A 15,865-nucleotide genomic window follows, 5' to 3' on the forward strand; every position below is an offset into this window, starting at 1 on the left:
TGGTAGATTTTTTTTAGGGAGTATTTTTCTGGCCAGTGGGATGTTGTATTTTCTGCCTGATGGGAGGAGACTGAGTGAATGATGGAGGGGATGTGTGGGTTCCACAGTGATCAAGGTGGCTTTCCTGATAACAGAGCGCTCATACAGATGGGACAGTGTCGACCGTAGACTGTGGTCAACCAATTATTTTGCCAGCTTGCTCTGTGACGCGTGACAGTTTTTGTTTTGTTTGCTAGTGAGCAAGTTTTACCAGGATGTGATATTAAAGATGAAAATGGATTATATGAGTGACTTGCAGACCATCATCATCATGTTTTTGTTGATACTAAAATGTCTCACTTTCCTGAGACGATAGAGACGTGGGAGGGTTTGACTGAAAAATTGTGCCGGAGTGTAAGAAGAAACACCTCGTTATAGTGGGCTACTATGTATTTGCTGCTTTTGATTGCATTGCAGCAGTGTTGACATGTTGCGCACGCTACAAACTCGCATCGGCTTCATCGCAAATTGTAAACAAACCCTTCAGCCTGCATATGTTTTTCAGTTGTTAAAAGGCTGTTTTAGTGATTGATTTAGTATGACTGCTGAAAGTCAGGTCCGAGTCTATCAGCACCCAAGATTAGGGACTTGGGCTTTTTTTTTTTTTTTTAAAGACAGTGACTTGAAGTGATTACTAACAGCAACCCTGTTTTTTGGTAGATGTCTATGCTGTTCTGAGTGTTATTCAAACTGCGTATGCATCTTTCTGTACTTGCTGAAGTACTTTCTTTTTAATTTCGATTGGTGGGTATGAAAAAGAAGCATAATTCCATTAATGAGTGCACATTTTTCTTACCTCTTTTTAAGGTCTAAGTGCTCCCTCCCTTGATTGTCATTTCTCCCATTCGCACAAGCTTTTTAATCATGCATAGATCTCATCTCTTCATGCAACACATTAATTCCCCATCGACTTTGTTACTGCCTTCTAAACTCCATTTTATCGCTATCATCATCTTTAACTTCTTACACTAATTACATTCTCTTTTATCAGAGTGGAATCACTCCGCTCATTTCTCCGACGCTGTTGCTTGGAAATTGCGATTATAAAATGGCTGAAATTAAGGGACCGAAAGGCAAAAGGTTAATAGGTGCTTAATGATACTCTTGGTGGTAAAAGTATGTTGCTGTTCCCAAGGCAAAAGCTTTTATGTGCCGTTGTAGTTAAGATTTGTGGATTCGTATGTGCACAAATAAAGAATACCGTGAACATAATGAATGCAATCGCGTTTTTGAAACATGAGGTTGGTGTCGCAGTTAAGCAGCTGAATGTCGGCGAAAATTGGCTTCTGATTAGTGTGCGGAGAGTGAGCACTTGCAGAGCCTTGCATAAAATTCAATTGTTCCATTACACACGTTCTAATTATGAATCTACATCTTTGCAAATCCCCCCATTGAGAAACAAATGATGTACATAACAATCATGTTTCACAGTGATCTCATTTTCAGCTAGAGTGAGGTCTTTCTGCCTTTAATTGGTGGCACAGAACACACACACACACAAAAAAAAGATAATGCTGAAATTAGTATCATTCTGTGTCACTGCCTCATTCAATCAATAGATCAGGCAGCCCATCTTTCCAATTTTATAAAGTCAGTCCATGATCAAGTCAATAATTGTAATGAGCCATTTAATAATACATAGCTTGGAGCATTAATGAACTGAAATACATTCAAGAGGCTGCCAAGGACTTAATAAAGACGTGGATATACTTCCAATGCTGATCCTATAGCTTTCATTTGACTTATATAGTATGCAAAGGTCAATTGACGACGATATAATAAGTAAATAAAGACAAATGCTAGTGGTAACCTATGTCTTTTTTTTTGTAGATAAGGTAGATAAGAATGTCCTTTCTGTAAAGAAAGTATTAAACTTTTCTTTTTTTTTTGTTGGACTGTGTGCCCCTCTCTCCACATACATCATTGACGAACTGCCCCTGACTTATTCCACCAGACCTCCCTATGGAAATATACCATATTTTACAGTTATGTGATATGTCTAGAGCCACCTCATCATTTTAAAGATGCAATCTTTACCTTGGTATTAAGGCTAACAGTCCTCTGTTCGATATCAATCAGGCCAAAGGACAATGGGGAAAAGGAGACATCTTTTTTTTTTTTTCGTTTTATGAGCTTGGAATGTGTCTGAAAATGAATATTTTATTGACTGCCATAAAGTTACAATGTACTGACACTCTTTTTTTTTCAAGATTCAGCTTTACATGGCAACCAAAGGAGTTTGATGGAAAACGTCATTCCCGTTATCCTTGGAATAGTATAACACAGAGCAAACTTCAGAAAATAAAAATGTATAAGAGCTGCAAAGGACCTTCATGATGGCAGCATTAATATATATAAAAAAAAAAAGATTCATAACTCTTTTAATGCCGTATACATAAATTGTCTTATACATTATTGCAAGACACACCTTATGCAAATACCAAATAAATACCCCTTCAATACACTTGCATAGGCTCTGGAGAAAAAATGTCCATGTATGGTAGGTTGAATAAATGAGTATGTTACATAATACTTTTGCTGTGTAAAGCTCCTGCAAAACAAAAAGTAATCTCTTGACATATATGACGCAAGCTTAACGAGTTAACAACTGAACTTATGTCATGTCCACAACACACCAGACTGCACAGCATCCTAAATTTCCAACTTGTTTTCTTTTACATTCAGTGCTGACGAAAGAAGCTCAATGTTATTGCCATTGTTTTTGCAATTGCAGAAATTAAAGAATTTAGAAGATGGTTCCAAAAATCATCCAACAACAAGAGGACAAAAAAGCCAAATTGTAAACAGTACATCGATTAGACTGTGAACACTAAGTTGTCAAATGAAATACATCACATTTAATGTTCGATTTTCCTCTAGCAGTTTATCACTCCTATTTCTCTTGCAGACTTGAAATCAGATTGATAAATGAAGCCAACAAACAGCACTAATCTGCCTCCCCGATGTCTCTCCCTTTTATCTTTTATGATGTTAATGACTGTTATAAGTTGTTACAGTAATTGGGCCACCAACCTGCCACTTTTGCAGTCTTGCTATTTAACACTTTTGGTCAAATTATGAATGTTTCTTTCCTAAGAGTTGTTAAAGGAACACAGACAAGATTAAAGGTCTGGCCCAGGAAAAAAAATAAAATAAAAATGCATTCATAGGTGGTGACCCTTTGGTTTCATGTTGTTGCCTCATAGACAAGGCAAAATAATGCAATTGCTTTTGCCTTTCATCGTTTCACTTTCAGACATCCATGCTCCCTTTCACTGAACAGTGGCCGCTCTCACTTATCTTGAACAGTTAGTTGGTTTGCTCGCTACACAAGATATATAACTTTGTTGAGGTTGCTGTTTTGGGGACACTGTGTAGTAGCACATACTGGCTAGTTTTTTGCGGCAAGCTAGTGTGAATATGAGTGTATATGTTGTGTCCGTTTGGGACAGAATTCAGATTCCCTGCAACCCTGAATATGATAAGTGGTATGAAATGGCTGAATGGATTATACTGCATATTTTATTACATATAACGTTGATATACTACTTCATTGAATGGGGGTGAGGGGGATGAAGCAAAAACAAACTCAACATCTCAGTTACTAGACTAAACCATTAAATTATTGTTATAGTTTTCTGTTTATGAAATTTGATTTTTTTTTCTTTCTCTCTCTCGGCTTCAAAAATCCTCCCGGCATTCATATCATTTTTATTTTGAAAGTTCAACAAGGGAAACTTTTGATTAAAGTGTCGTTTTATTGGGATTCCAGCAGTAATGTTTTCAGACATTCTGCACATAAACCACTTTATATATTTTTGTAAAAACATTTCACCGACTAAAGAAAAAATATGTGTGAATATAAAAAGCTATCCCACTATCAGTAAAATAGTCCTCTTGACCTTGTCATAAGCAGGTGATTCCAAAAGCTTTATTTGAAGGAAGGAAAAGGAAGGAAGGAATGGTTTATTTTGTTACCATACATAACACAGGAAAGACCACCAACCGTAATTGAAGGGTGACCCCGCCCACATACAAAACACTACGTCACTGAAAAAATATATACATATATATACACACATAATAGAAATGCAGTGTTCTCACAAATCATGTTCAGATCAAATAAACATTGCTTCACAAAGGAAAGACGAGTATCCCATTTCCCCTCCCCTGGCTGCCGCTTGAGACAATCCAGTGAGTCCAATCAACGGAAATGAGGTGCACCTGGCCTTCACTCACATGAGCGCGCCTCCATGCTCCAAGTGCTTCACACCTTTACAAGTGAGGGAGGGGTGGATCGCTCCCTCAAAAGCGTTGTGGTCAATGGCAAGGACCCAGATGCAGAATCGTGAACAAAAGGCTATTGAGCACAAACAAAGAAAAAATCACTTTCTCAGGGAAAAACTCTTCTTGCAAAAGGTTAAAAACACAAAATCACCACAAGGGAAAAATTAACATAAATCTCAACTAGCGAAACTGGAAAGCAGGGTTGAGTTATCTTGGGGCAAAAATCGTCTGGCATGGGAGGAGCGTTTGGAGTCGGCTTAACAAGCCGGCTGATTGCCGATGTCCTGCAGGTGTGCAGAACGAGCCCTGCTCTCCAGCAGCTCTGCCCCGCCCTCTCACACTGCCCTGGTGAATAGAGAAAATCTCAACCACAACATCAGATTTCCAAATAATATTCAAGAGGAAGAAATAACCTGTTCCTGGATCAAACTGTCACCTTCATTTACCATTTAAAAATTAGACAAGGAGCATTTTGACTGACATTTTGATATTACTTAGTCATAAAAGTTTTGGGGAAAAAATGAAATATGTTAAATTGTAAAAGCAAGAAAACACTCGCTAACTAAAGATAGTTGTGTCACAGATGTACCACACGAAAAAATAACTTCTGTGAATAACAAAGTCAAAGTTTTGTGTGACTTCAGAGTCACATTGCTCCTAAAAAGTCTGGTAGAATCCCAAATAGTGATGCTTGGGGGCATTTGACTTTATAGGGTCTGATGCATACTCCATTTGCTTGAACTACTGCATTGCTACCTGGCTCTTTATATTCATATACAGTAAGTCTTGCAACTAGAACTACTGCCACACTCAGTATAAAACACAAATCACTGCTCTATGTCATATCAATCTGTCATGCTCATCACACCGCTTAAAAACCCACTTAATTCTTAACATTGTACCTTACAGAACACAGCCAACAGGGTTTTTGAATATTCATGAAATGTAGTATTTTTGACAGAGAGGAAATGGCAAGCATATCAGCCTGACTTTTTCCACAAATGCTAAAATGAATCCATAGATAAGCCCTGACACATTTGAATAAGTCATCAGGATGGTTAGTTTGCAAATCCACTCATAGCCTGAAGCATATGACAGGCTAATGAGTGCAATCTGTTTGGCTGTTCAAGGTGTTTTCACCACAATTTACATGACTTGATATAGTGTACATATGCACTATTGCAGTCTTTAATACTTCATTAGTTAGTATATTCCGCGCGAGTTTGTTGCTAATATGTGACGCATGTTCAACATCGCAACAACACAAACAAGAACCTTTACTCTGTAGTTCCGTTGCTCAAGGCAAGAATTTGGCTGACATTTGCATTTGAGTTGGTGATCACTGATGCATGATTACCTTGAGGGTCATTGCCAAAGCCTAACTAAGAGCGAATTTGCTGCTTTGACCTACATTAGACCTACTTTTCACATTTTCACTATATATCTTAAGACTAATAACAACCGAGTGCACTTAAAGCCGCTGAACATTTGCCCATAAATATACATTATTATTCAATATTGCCTGAACTCAATACTTCATCTTCAAATATTATACCATCCTCACAACCTATTGATTTTCATTTCTACATGCAGTACATAAATTTGTATGCAAAATATTTGTGCGGGCAACAACAGGCAGGTAATATCGAACTAACCAGTGTGTGATATTGGATTATTATATTTTATAGAATTTTAAGTATAGTAACAGTCTATACAATCCAGAGTAATCCACTTTGCGAGTCAATTTAGGAGATTGTCCGATGTTGACTTACTAGTTTTGGTCCTGAAGTAATTTGGTTGGGTTTTGGTTTGCCGCCTGAAGTCTTCAAACTTCTACCGGACACAGATCTGAATTAAGGAAGTTATACGTTCCCATCAAAGGCAATGCATGGACATTGAAAATAAGTCATCTATTGCTCATTTCTCAAACGATATTCACAACGTTTTTTTTTTTTATGTCAATATACTGCCAATAAAAATGACTTTGACCCTGATGAGATAGTATCCTTCCTGTATATTTTGAGCATAGACTATCACAAATTATGATTGGACAACGTAAAGATCAAGAAAAGACATTTGGTTATGAAATGGAATTTAGGCTGCTAATATCGCTGTGGTCGTAAAATGTAATATTTAAGGCTTAAGTCCAAATGCCCCACGAACCTTTTAGTTTTGATAGTTTTAAATGTGCCTCGCCTGAGGTGTCTGCTCAGTCAAGCAGTCAAAACAGAAAGGAAAAAAACAAAAAAAAACAATTAACAGACACGGAAACAACAAAAGGCAGCTGAAATTTAAAAAATGGTTCATTAAACATGTTGAAAGGTTTTTGTTGTTGTTGTTTTTGTCTAGCTAAAGTCATGTTTACATGGCAATTACAAAGGCAACACTTATTAAGAAATCAAAGTATATGTAGGAGGATCGCATAATGCCAAACCACAGTAAAGGCGATTTTAATTAGAGTTCATTATTGCCTGTTTAGCAAGATAACTTATGTGTTTATTTGCATGATTCATTCTTCAGACTTGTATTTGTGTTTTGAATCCTCAAGCCGTCTGAAGTTCTTCTCGCATAATATGCCTTTACAGCTGCAAACACTAATTTAAAGCCCGGAATTAAAAATTCCAGCATAGCCAAGCCATATAACTTTATTATGGCCTTAATGCTTTAATGCACAGTAGTAAAAGAAAAGTTACTTGGCGACCATTTTAATGCCCCCTTTTATTTAATTACAAAATAGAAATTGGTCAACAGAATTATTCGGATAGTGTGTATCGTAAGTTTAAATTGGATAATTCTTGCAGTGATTACATTATTTAAGACATCTATTAGTGTAGATGTTGTCAAAAGGGAAGTCAAAAAAGGAACCAGTTACATTGGGCTGATGAATCAAGACTGGATAACAATTGTGCTTTAATTGTCCTTCTTTGTTTATTTCATCTCATTGTACCTACTGTAAGACAATACAAGGATCGGCAACTTATAGCGCATTTCATACACATTTTCTTTTTTCTTTTTAAACATGAATTAAAGGCCACGAAAACACACTGAAACTGAGGCTCAAGACAATCCCCACTGTGTATTGTATGCAAACCTTATCTCTTTACCCATTTTCCCTACTCTCAAGGATTTCCAGCTTTTCTTAAAATATTTTATCCACCCTCAAGAAATAAGTGATGTGAATAAAACACACATCCTTCAAAATGTGCTGACCTGTTCCAATGCAAGGAAAGCCGCTCTAGAAGCTATATTATGTGGCGGAGCTTCATGTCTGAGACAGCACATCTCCAATTTAAAGCAGCCTCTCTTTCTCCAGCTAACTTAAAAGTCATTTATTCCCCTTGTTTTTATTCCCCTGTCATTATGTCTCTCAACGTCTCTTCAAACCTTTCCATACATTTGTAGCACTAGCACACTTCACTTTAGGATGAGTCGACTTTTCGTAGCACAAATCTTGCTTGCTTATTTTGTCAAAGTTGCCAGATACTTTTAAAAGGACAGCAACTTGGGGGTTGGGGGGGGATTGATTCCTCTCACTTTGATAGAGGCTAATAAAGTTTGATTGAGACTGACAGGTCACTCTTGGTGTCTAATTGGCTCTCTTAATAGCCTGGGAGCCAAGCAGTAGGTGGTGGTGGTGGGTGGGGGTGAGTTCTCACCTGCGTGTGAGTTTGTCCAATGTTTAACACAATGCAAACTTGTGATTTATTTCGTGAGCCAATCATAAGAAGGAGTCATGCCATATCAACTATGACAAATCTCCTTTCAAGTCTGCTTTTCCTTGAGTCTGGGTCATTTCAGGGATTAGTACCCACCAATTAAAAAAAACACGCCGATGTTTCTCTATATTTTATATTTTCTGAGTGATAAACAATTCAACACAAAAATAGCTACTACGATGAAAAAAAATGTGATGGCGGGTGTGTGCCAACAGCCTGTGCAATGTGTTAGTGTGAATAAACACAGCATTTAGCGCACTCTATGTAAGATGAAATATTGCTGTCTTAGTAGATCATACTCAGTACGCCCACCAACTGCACACTATGAATCAGGATGTTTACGGCCGAGTGAATATTTTTCTGCACATTGCGGTTCAGAGTTCACATTCTTCAACGGTCACTCAAGCCAAACTCTCACGCGTAAATGCTTCTGTTGGAAGCTTTACATCCGCATGGTACATTAGGTACGCTTGAAATGTTGTTGACTCTTTGACTCTGAGCCCATTTTCTTTTCCGCTTTCTTAGGCTCGGAAATGGTGGAGGTCCAGTGTCAGAGGTTTGAGGTGAAGAGTGCCGACGGAGAGAGAGTTCTGTTCTCTGCAGATGAAGAGGAGATCAGCATCGGCACTGAGAAACTCCGAGTGACAGGTGCTCTCATCCTTCAAGTTGGAATGTCCGCATTGTTCTTTTTATCAGCACCACATAAACACACAAAATGCACGCATTCCAGGGTGATCTATTCAAATACAAATTAAACGTTCATCCACATGCTGATCCTGATAATTGGGGATACATTAGCTCCATTAGAAGTGACTGTCTTATCCAGAAAGAAATGCAAATACAACAGGAACACTTGCATGGCTCTCGAAGTCAGAAAAGGCTGTTTTTTGTTTTTTTTATTGACCTTATACGTGTCTCTTGTCACGCTTCACAGGGTCAGAAGGAGTTGTGTTTAGCCATTCCGTACAGACATCACACGTGAGGGCAGAACCCTTCCAGGATTTAAAGTAAGTACTTTGTTGTATACAAGCCAAAAGAAGTATAGATGATAGACCGGTCACTCTCCTGCAACCATGCAATGTATGCCTCGTCTTTTGTCATTGATTTTTTAAATTGCGCACCCCATTAAAACATATTCGGTTTCCTTTCGCTAACAAGCTACTGTACTCATAACTTTCTCTCTAAGTAAGCCACAAAGACAGTCACAATTTTCTATTCATTCACCGTTATACTCCTCTTATGACCATACTACAGAGAGGTATATTTTGCTGATATATATGACCAAATATTCTTGGTTACTGGAATGAAAAAAACGTAAAACATACCTATGGAAAGTATTTCAATAATGCATGCATGCAAATTATCCAATCACTCTGACAACAGTGATACTGTATTTAGTGGTGGGACAAGCAATCAAATTAAATTAAATCATTTCGCACAATTAAATTAAAATGGAAGCGCAAAAGACACCACAAGTCCCAAGCCAGATAACAAGCTCGGCTGATGCTGCTCACACTGCTCAATGTTGTTTTTATTGTGTGATTGTCTGTTAAAAAAGGATTACACACACTATTCACAGTGCATATCTGTACCTGCTGAGGAGTGTTTTCAGATATCTTTTCTCAGCATCTGAAGTTCTCCCTTTTATCATATGCCTCTTTTAGGCTTTGTCAGACATGATTTAGCATGAGGTTCCACTAGACCTAGGAAGGAAACCTAGGAAGAAATTGCCAAAACAAAAGTAAAGAAGAAAATGAAGAAACAAAGAAGAGAAGGGAGTGTGGGCTAGGGAGCCAAGAGATGACAAAGGTGGTGAATTTTGAGTGATGTAAGGAAATTATATGAGGAAGTTGTTGTTCCTTGAAGTGTTTGAAGAGAACTGTTTGTTGTTTGTTCTTTTTGGAAAGGAATCTTTAGTTTTTTCATTACTTTGGATTGAACACAATCCATTTGGGACGTTGATCCATTTATTTAAAGGAAATTGTGCAGTTTGTCACTTTTTAACTCATGACTGCCACCTCTGGCCCAAAGGGTAACTGCAGCAACTGCGCATGACGTCACCCTCCACCACTTCACCCCTCCCCTCCCCAAATAAATTGTGGAGTGTGAGGGTCTGCACACTCTACCATAAAGAGAAGATAAAAGCTGATAGGTGCAGTCAGAGTAAAACAGTCAGGGCTCTTCGTACTCATCTGGGCATCGGTGGAGCAAGCATGATGTAGAAAAAGCTTTAATATTACCTTTATTAAACGGCACAATGCACCTTTTAATCCAGTTTCAGTTTTTATTAATAGAAAATAATGAAAACTGAATCTGTTGAAACTGTCTTCAACATCAAGCTTGCGTTAACTGTAGAGTCAATGTTTTCAGTAAAATTCTCATAATTCGTAAGTGTAAAATTTAATTAAAATAAAACTTTATGACAAAGTAATGAATGGCCAGAGGGAAATGCCTGAAACATCACATGTACACTTTCCTGTGTACAATTCTTTTATTTGTCTGATTTGACTGAGCAGGTAAGACTTATTTATTTATTTATTTATTTACTTACTTATTTATTTTACTAACCTTAAGTGAGTAATTTCACAATATATAGTTAGTTTATTGAGCAAAAGTACAGTACATTACTATCATGAAACAGCTATTTGTTGTAGAATAAATATAGAAATATTTTTAATGGCCAATTCTCTGAAATGCTAACAGAAGAAGAGTTTTTCATTATAATTTGATTGCCCCCCACCAGATTTATTTCTTTCTATTCGCCAATCAATCTGTCTAGCCTATGCGTTATCTAATGAACCTAGTTCAGAAATAGAACAGATATTGAAAAGACTCGACACGGCCTCTGAGGGGGAAAAAATAATTGAGATCAAAGCGAATGTGTTTCAGAGGAAATATGACCCTTTGCATATTGAAGGAACAGAAGGGGACAAAGTGAGTTTGAGGTTCAGATGAAGTAAAAGAGTAATGTTCTTTTAAACAAGCTAAAAAGATGACAGAAAGGGAAGCTCCTAGGAATATTAATGTTGCCATTAGGACTCTAATATATATATATATATATATATATATATATATATATATATATATATATATATATATATATATATATATATATATATATAAAGAGAGAGAGAGAGAGAGAGAGAGAGAATAATATTTATCACTTTATAACAACAATGTCATTTGTTATTCATACAGTACAAAATACAAAATAAATTCTGCCACCACTTCTCTATGAATGCCTCTGGAGGACATGGACTCAACTAAACTCTTCTCTCTGTTTTCATGCTCCTTCCGTGTAACTAGTAGGCTTTTAGTGACCAGGGAGCTAGAGGCAGCTCAGATCACTTTTTGTCACTTGAAACGTTAAAAGAGTTCTTTCGCGGATAGCAGCTGTGACGGAAGTTTCAGACACTTGAAAGTGAAGCGGCACAGTGCTTGAACTGAGTTGCTGCTAGTGGCAGCATAATGCTCTTTTCCAAATAGCACACTTTGCTATCTATTGTCGAAGTCTCTGTTTTGATACCCACTGTAAGGCATGTTCGTAGTATTCCGCTTCCTCATAAGTATATGGGGAGGGGCCAGCCTAAAGTGTTGGCATGGCATTACATTACAGTATGTGATGGTTTGAGATCTTCAAGAAAACAATCTCAATATTGACTGAGAAAAGGTTTCAAATGTGTTATGGTTTATGTTGATGTGTAAAAAAAGCTATCAAGAAATACTAAATCCATCGCCACTTCATAATTTGAACTTTTTAAAGTAATTACATACATTTGACTGTAGTTTAAAAAAATTGCCAATAGATAAAAAAAGATACAAATTTCAAAATAAATTTGTTTTCTTTATAACGAGACTCTGAAACTTAAGCCCAGTTGTGTTATGTACTTCAAAAAAAAAAAAAGGAGAGCACTTGTTACGTAGCATCACAATCTGAGCTGAGTTGAGTCACAAAAGAAGAGCGACATGTGTCTCATCAAGTGGCAGTGAGTACTTGGCAGCTATTAAACTACAATTCCACCAATGTACAATAATACCAAAGTAAATGTATTTAAAATCAACCCCAAAATGTCTTGTATAAAATTATTAGTCAAAGATGAAAAACTGGCATAAGTATAGTTTTAGTTTAAAAACCGTAAAGTGTAGTTTTAGGTAATTATCTTTAAAATAATAATAATAATTCATTAAAATTGTTGTTATTTTGTTCATTTTTCATTATTAATAATAACCTTGGTGTGTTATGATTTTACTGTTTTCCCGGCATTCATTAAACTGCTCAAAAGGGCTTCAGCGACTGTTGCTCACCTTTGCTACAAAAGAGGTCTTTATAGAAAGTATACTGTGAGAGCCCATAACAAAATGATCTACTGCAGCAGGATTTTCCCTCGATAGACAGATGGATAGCTGTTACACATAAATAGCAAGACGTGACCCACAATATACCGTAATGGGAAAAGCTGTACAATATTTATTGGACAGCAATGATATGCAAATCTTCATATTTTAACATAACACAGACAGCAAAATGTTATTCAAGTGACCTGAAAAGCATCATAGACCTACTTGTCTCATAATTGAAGATGTCTGACTTGTTAGTCTGCTGATTGCATCAATTGTTGTTTGCACCATTAGACAAAAGGATCGTTCCCTTCAGGCTTGTTGATCTCGTGTGTACCTGAAAGCAGCACATGCAAACATATAAATAAAGCAGTAATAACGTTGCAAAGCAATGACCACATTGACAACGATCATTAAGTGACAAACAGAGTTCTCATATTGGAAAGGAGTATCTGTAGGTATTGAGGGCACCACCACTAAATACACAACTGCACGGGAAAGCAATACTTTGACTGAGCAGGGAGAGTAAAATCAATAGCTGAGAAGTCTCGCGCTGCCGCATCACCGTGCTTGGAGACATTCGAGTCAGATCTGTAACTTTCTAATGCTTGGATCCACATCACAGAGAGAAGCGAGCTGTTGCTGAGTCAGTTTCTCCCCAGCGAAACCCACAGTTTTCCACATTTGCTCTCCTCCTCCTCCTCTCATTTAAGCCCTCCGTGGCACTTGAGAAGACCCCTGAGGGAGACTTAACTCTCGTGTAGGCAAAGGCGCTGATTTGAGCTCTTTGCCATTTTGCCTTTTATCCCCAAGACTCTATCCATGTAACCTTCTATTTTCAGTTCAGTGCAGAGGAACTACTGTCCATCCCTTCCGTTTCTCAAGGGGCACAGGAGAGCGTTAAATCCGAGTAAAAGAATATGACAAGTGAATATGCATCAGTAAGCGCAGCTGCATGTTTGTTTGCAACATTCCTTGACTGAAAGCAGATTGGCTGATCTTTCAGTCCTGACTTTCAAATAGAAGCTTTAACATTAAAGCATTGCTCATTGTGTGCTTGTGTTTGTTTGTGAGGCATTATTTATGGAGTCATTTTTAGCATGATTAACTTATGATTTGGCATAGCGCACATTTTTCAACATCACAGTGCAACAAATTGATTGTCCTATTGTAGCAGATGTCCTAGTTGAGGCTGCTCATTAAAAATGTGACGGCGGTGGAAAAAAACTCATGTAGTTGTATAATCTAGTCTTGTTCAAGTTTATAATACAGTGCTTCAACTTGATACTAATTCTCCAGTGAATACTTTGCCTAGTTTTAGGACAAGTAGCAAGTAGCTCTTGGAGCCAAATCCTTTTAAAATGTGTTTCCCTTCCCCATTAAATTAGTTAGACCAGCTGCTCCAAAATCTATCCTCATCCGGTAATGACCCTGTAACACACACCAGCCTCTTTCCCTCAGTCGTGTCTGACCCTTTGTTTGGTTGGGAACCAGATTCTAACTAGTTGCTGCGAGCGAATCAGTTAACAAAACCTCTTTTTCTATACGGTGTATCCTCACTTGGGTTGTAGGTGGGTTGGTGCCAACCCCAGCTGACTTTGGGCAAGAGGCGGGGTATACCCTACACATACAGACAAACAACCATTCACATAAGGACCATTTTGAGAGTTGGGCAGAGGTGGGCATTCCATCAGTCCATCACTAACGGATGCCCATTTTGCTGACGAATGTTGAGAAAGAAAAAAAAGGCAAACTAAGCACTGGCAGAAATTAGTTTTCGTCAGTCAGTGTAATCTTCACTAACCGGGTCATGTACCGACTTCTCAGTCTGTCCTGACAGACAATTGACAAATGACGGACTAAGGAATTCCCACCTCTGTGTGTCTGTCCTAAAATAGTGGTGACGAAGTGATGACAGAAACGTGGTTGAAATAAATGGAATGGCTGACGGACTAATGATGGGCTCAGGATGCCAACGAATGACAGACCAGCAACATTTTGTAAATTGCCCACCTCTCATTTTTGGAATGCGGAAAACTGGAGTACCCAGCAGAAACCCCACGCTAGCACAAGGATAGCATGTACAATTCACACAGGAGGAGTAGAGCTCAGGTTCAAAGCCCCAACCTTAGTCACTCTTTGATATTCCAATGTATAGCATGAAATAATGCCATGTAAATCGTCATGCTTGCCAAATCATTTTTTCCTCTTTTTTCCAAAGCCATTCCGACTATGCTCATGGGAAAACTCATGGGAAGACTGCACAAGAGTTTCTACGTTTTAATTAAGTGATCCTAACTGAACCAGCATGAACCAAGAGGGATTTGCTCTCTAAAGTACAAAAAGTATGCAATTTTCCCATATGGAAACACAAGACAATCGTCTTAATTCCTTCATACATACTTCATAGACTAAGCAAATTTTTTCTTTGTGTGGTTTATCTGGAATAAGCATACCGTCCATTCTAAAGAATCCTTGCATGGGTAGGCAAAACTCTTGGGGCCTTTGTTTTATGTTCTGAGTTACTGCCTTTTTGATAAGTCTCCTAAAAGGGCTAAACTTGCAACTGATCTTGTTTCATCCCTCAGCCTTTTCATTCATAGTCCTGGGGTGGTGCTGGTGGACAAGTAATTACTGCTAATTGCTGTCACCGACCAGCCCACTTGTGCTGCATTAACTTATTAAGTGGTTTGCCTTCAGTGAGGCTCGGTGTCCTTAGCAAAGGGAGAGAGATACTGTTAAACCAAATCAAAGACACCTAGTGCTTACCTCGTTTTTGCATTCATCTCTCTCTCCCACCTGCGTACGATAGGACCCTTAACCTGGTCCTCTCTACTCCAAAATGGATATTCTACTTTGATGTTCTGAGTTGTTTTTCTGTATTAGGTCTCCAAATGACAAGAGCGATTTGACTTAATGGCCCTGTGTCCTGGCGGTGTAGAGTACTTCCAAATCAGCCTAATTAAGAAATGTTCCGTTTCAAAAGAGGGAGTAAGGAGAGTGAGAATCTATTTCTCCTCTCTCAACCTCTAGATTCCAAAACAACAAAAGCTTATTTCAAGCTTGCAAGATATATTCATTTAATAAACATTTTATAGCTTCTAACAGTGGGAACTAGTGAGATGAGTAGCGTATAATGAGATTCTCAGCAAGTGACTTGGAACATTCAAATAGGGCCAAACTCATAGGTCTAACAAATTACGTGTCTAAAATGTGTCTGAGCCTTCGCCTTTCTTTTATTTAAACATTAGGATCTGAAGCAAAGTATTTTCCACACAATTGTTGAAGCGTTAATTTAAACAGGTTTTTCAATGAAGAATTTGATGAAGGAATGCAGTCTAGGATGGCAAAGAGCAACACCTAATTAGCTCTAAAAAGAAGGGAAAAAACTCAGTGAATAAGGCCGCCCCTGGCTGTTTTTTTGATTAAAAAGTGGGGTTCATGTCAAAGTAATTGGATATCATTAAATTTTTGAATAAGCCACT

General features: G+C 37.8%; 1 protein-coding gene across 2 annotated transcripts in view; it reads left to right on the forward strand.

Annotated features, from left to right (window-relative positions):
* sgcz (sarcoglycan zeta) overlaps window positions 1-15,865 on the forward strand; it is a 265,996-nt gene that overhangs the window by 222,861 nt on the left and 27,270 nt on the right. For both annotated transcript variants that reach the window (XM_077571991.1, XM_077571992.1), the window contains exons 5-6: window positions 8,568-8,690; window positions 8,977-9,049. In XM_077571991.1, the coding sequence (XP_077428117.1) occupies window positions 8,568-8,690; window positions 8,977-9,049 (196 nt within the window). The remainder of the gene's footprint in view (window positions 1-8,567; window positions 8,691-8,976; window positions 9,050-15,865) is intronic.

Source organism: Vanacampus margaritifer, chromosome 7, assembly GCF_051991255.1.
Source record: "Vanacampus margaritifer isolate UIUO_Vmar chromosome 7, RoL_Vmar_1.0, whole genome shotgun sequence".
Lineage (NCBI taxonomy): Eukaryota > Metazoa > Chordata > Actinopteri > Syngnathiformes > Syngnathidae > Vanacampus > Vanacampus margaritifer.